Consider the following 3947-nt stretch of genomic DNA (forward strand, 5'->3'; position numbering starts at 1 on the left):
AAGATAACTGATACAAGGTGTGTGTTGCATATATATGTGCTTGCGTGCTTCCTCATCTCCTTGAAAAGTCATGGCGTCTCTCAGGTCCAATCTCTTGAACTGCCCATTTATATAAAATCATATACCCCAGGATTCACTTATATTTAATCCATTCGTTCTAAGCTTGTCGGATTCGCCTCCACAGCCTTTAATCCTTTGCTCTTTTTAAGCGTCTATATACTTACTATTGTGCTCAAAATCAGCTTAGTTTGACTCGTAATTAGTACATTCGTTTTAAGATTTCCAAACATCCTTTTTTTTCAACATGAGCGCCAAACCTCTCAGCCTCCTGGAGGTCCCAGAGACCGTTGCCGTCTTCCACAGGACGCTACAAGATGGTAGTAGATTGGAGTATCGCATGCAGGTGCTCCAACAGCCCGAGAGAGCAAGGGCTTGTGGAATGGGAGCAAAGTCTCATGCGGATCGTCGACCAGTCGATCCACCACCAGTTGTTGAGCTTAGATTATTCCAGGGCGCAGAGAAGACTGATGTGTAAGTTGTGACCGAGAGCTTTTAAAATATTATAATATTTTGTCTGACAGAAATTTAGGACGTTTTCGCATAACTCCAACTTCTTCCTTTTCGCAACTCTTGAACAGGCCAGACCGATTGCCCAAGGAAGAGGGATGCCGGCACCGGCACCTGCTCCGGTTCTCACTGGTGTCCCAGTTTCTGGAATGGCCTATCTGGATCGTCCCAACCCAGCGGGGTATTTCATCTTCCCAGATTTGTCTGTTCGCCATGAAGGAAAGTACAGGCTTAGATTTGCTCTTTACGAAGAAACTAAAGACGAAATTTTCCCAATCCCATCAGATTCATTGGAGCCAAGGGAATGGGCCACACACAGACTGGATGTTAAATCTAAGGCCTTCACTGTTTTCTCTGCCAAAAAGTTCCCTGGTTTGGCGGAAAGTACTGCTTTGTCCAGGATTGTAGCCGAACAGGGTTGCCGTGTTCGCATTCGCCGTGATGTGAGGATGAGACGGAGAAGTGATAGACAGGGCAGAGATAGTGAGGACCGCATGGATGAGACTGCAATGATAAGGGCTGCTAGAAGAGGAGCGACACCTGAGCAGTACAATATGAATGAATCAATCAGGCCTCAACATGATCCACAGTACCACCAGCCAACGCCACACCCAATGCAAAGGACAAACTCCATTGGAGGAAGGGGAAGAAGTGGCTCTGACGCCTCGGTCTCTTCAGTGGTGTCAGAACAGATTGCTCAGCCACAGAGATACGATAACGGATATGTGGCTCCCAGCCAGAACCGTTCACAATTTGGACCTCCTTCTGGACCTCCACAACAGAGTGCCAACCACCACTTGTCGTTCGGCGCCCATTCTCATCCACCGCCTGCACCGCCACAGCATCCTTCACAAGAGATCTATGGGCAAATTGGACGTCCGTACTCGCAGCCTCATGCGCCTGTTGCCCAGCATCACCCATCTCCTCACTTGGCGCCATCTCCTCGCCCGCAACAGAGTGCATATGGTCCACCACCTTCTGCATACCAATCTAGGGAGAACTCTATTTCCATGCAAGGTCAGCAGATGCAGCAGCCCAACGGTCACAATGTAAGACGCGAATCTGTAGATTACCGCAACAGCAGAAGAGATTCAGACCCCGTCTACCACCAACAACAGTACAGGCCCAACACACCTTCCGTTGGACCTTCATACATGGAGAATGGATACGGCCACCACCAGCAACAACAGCAACAACAACAACCGTACCAAGCACCACCTCCTCAGCACTACCAGCCTCAATCACAGGCCCCACCATCTTCAGTATCAAACAACCTACCACCTCTCCGTCTTCCTGCTTTGGAACCCAAGTGGAGGAGCAACCAACCCACAACACCAAACTCGTCAGCTCCATCTGCTTTGCAATCTCCGGGCATTTACCCATCCCAAAACGGAGCAATACAGCAACAGAGGGCACCACCACCACCACACATGGCTCAGCCCCCAGCACCGCCCAATCCGAACCAGTTCCCAACATACTACCCAGAACAGAAGTATCCTTCTCCACCCACACCTTCAAGCGATTCATGGCAAAACTCGTCCAGCACCAAGCCGGACGACAGGGGTACCAAGAGACCATGGGGACGGGTCTTCAACAACCAACACGTCGAAGGATCCATGCAGAATCATGCACGGCCTTCCACCAACTCTGCGGTGTATGGAAGCGAGCCATCTTACGCTCAAATTCCTACCGAAGCTGATGACGATGCTTATGACCTTGGTAAGCTGAAGATGAGCTACCGTCGTGCGGATGGTGTTGAGATTGTGCGAAGACTCCCTGGCGAAGATTAAATTATACGATCATGGTAATTACTTGTGTGCGAACTGTATTTTTGTTTATTTCCCGGAATTTAACGGTTACGTTTGTGGTGGAAATTCGTATATCATCGATAATATCGAAATTTATTGCATTTTTGATTTATATCGATTTCTTTTGGGCTGTCTTCTTTGGGTGTTTGCTTATCTTTCCTTTGTTTGATATCCCGTTGTTTTTCTGGTTTGTTATATCTGGTCTGGTTATTTCCTACAAAGTTTTTCCTTTTCTTTTCAGGCAAGAGTTTTGGTTATTGTACAGACGGAAAACGACAAAAGTCAATTTTTTTTCTCCTCTCTTAGTTGGGCGGAGGAATCCGACATCCACAGTGGGACATCATCCCTCCCAAAAGAAACAATCTTTGATGCCCTTATTGGGTTGTCTCAACAAAAATCATCCCATTCTTTATATTTCATTTGTTCTGTCACATTGGCGGCTGGCTCTTTTACAAATCACCTTTTTTTTCAATTTTGCTTCTGGGAGCGGGTATTTTGAGAGAATAGTTTTCTTTTTTTCAGCGTACCTCATATTTGCCTCGCAACTTATATGTTTTAGTATTTACATATGTTATTCTGTTTATTGAAAAAATTGAATAACGGCGGACCCAACGGAGGAGTTTTGATTTTTGTTTCTATGCCAATTTTCTGATGACTTTTTCAATCCTAAGAACGGATCTTTTTTTTTATTTTTATATCTGTTATCGATGATACTATATCGCCACATGTACATGTAGTACTACAAGTGTATGTAGTGACAACTTGTTCCCTTTGACTCGGTACATGATGCTCGTTTTGTGAATTTCCTAGTTACTCTTTCGGATTGCCTTTTTATGTATATCGATTTTGGAAATTGCAAATTGCATATTACATGTAATTACATACCTAGTTTCTGGTTCTCACAAGGTTTAATATATTCAACTAGTAAACGTTTTGTTTGTTTGCAGCCTCTTCTGGATTGTGGTGTTGTTTGTGAGGTTTGATTGGTTGCTGTGGTTACGTGTGCTTCCCTTAAGGTAGCCACAAATAGAAGGTTATTTTGCTCTATATCTTCCGGTGAAAACCTTCAAGTGATTTCTGTTCCCTTCTCTCCCCGTGCTGAAGTAGGTTGTAGGACTCCTCTATTTGTGTTATTCGATTAGTTAGTAGCGCGTGCCTGGGGAGAGTTCCGGATAACATCGATCCTCCTCCCCCTTCTTTCCCCCATATCCTCGCGTACTCATCTCTGCTCATCGATTCATCAGACGTGCCCCCTAAAGCATCCTTGCCGCTGCTTCTCGCTACCTGCTGCTACATCCATCTGAACAGGAAAAGGAAGTCAAGCCTCTTTAAACTAACTCTACTCTGTCCCCCCGCGTTGACTCATCTCCCCCCCCCCCCCCCCCAATCTGCACGTCAACGAATTATCAGCGAGATTCTCCGATAGGTGCCTGGCTGTGACGTGAGTAAGCTAAGGTACAGCAACTCCCCAAGGGAACGCTGCAGACGCGGGTTTCGACTACAAGCGCAACAATCCTTACCTCTACCTCAGCCCGGCATCCCTTTTGCCACTTTACAACGCTGGTGGAAACG

At 46.3% G+C, this 3947-nt stretch overlaps 1 protein-coding gene across 1 annotated transcript; it reads left to right on the forward strand.

The window, feature by feature from the left end:
* Positions 1–304: 304 nt before the first annotated feature.
* Positions 305–2357, forward strand: LAJ45_06491 (uncharacterized protein; the record flags this gene model as incomplete). The annotated part of the gene is made up of 2 exons (XM_046116055.1): positions 305–531; positions 590–2357. 2 exons carry the CDS (start codon positions 305–307, stop codon positions 2355–2357), a joined length of 1995 nt encoding a protein of 664 aa, XP_045970716.1.
* Between the last annotated feature and the right edge of the window lie 1590 nt (positions 2358–3947).

The sequence above is a fragment of the Morchella importuna genome (assembly GCF_003444635.1).
Source record: "Morchella importuna strain M04M26 chromosome Unknown Morimp01GS019, whole genome shotgun sequence".
NCBI classification, from domain to species: domain Eukaryota; kingdom Fungi; phylum Ascomycota; class Pezizomycetes; order Pezizales; family Morchellaceae; genus Morchella; species Morchella importuna.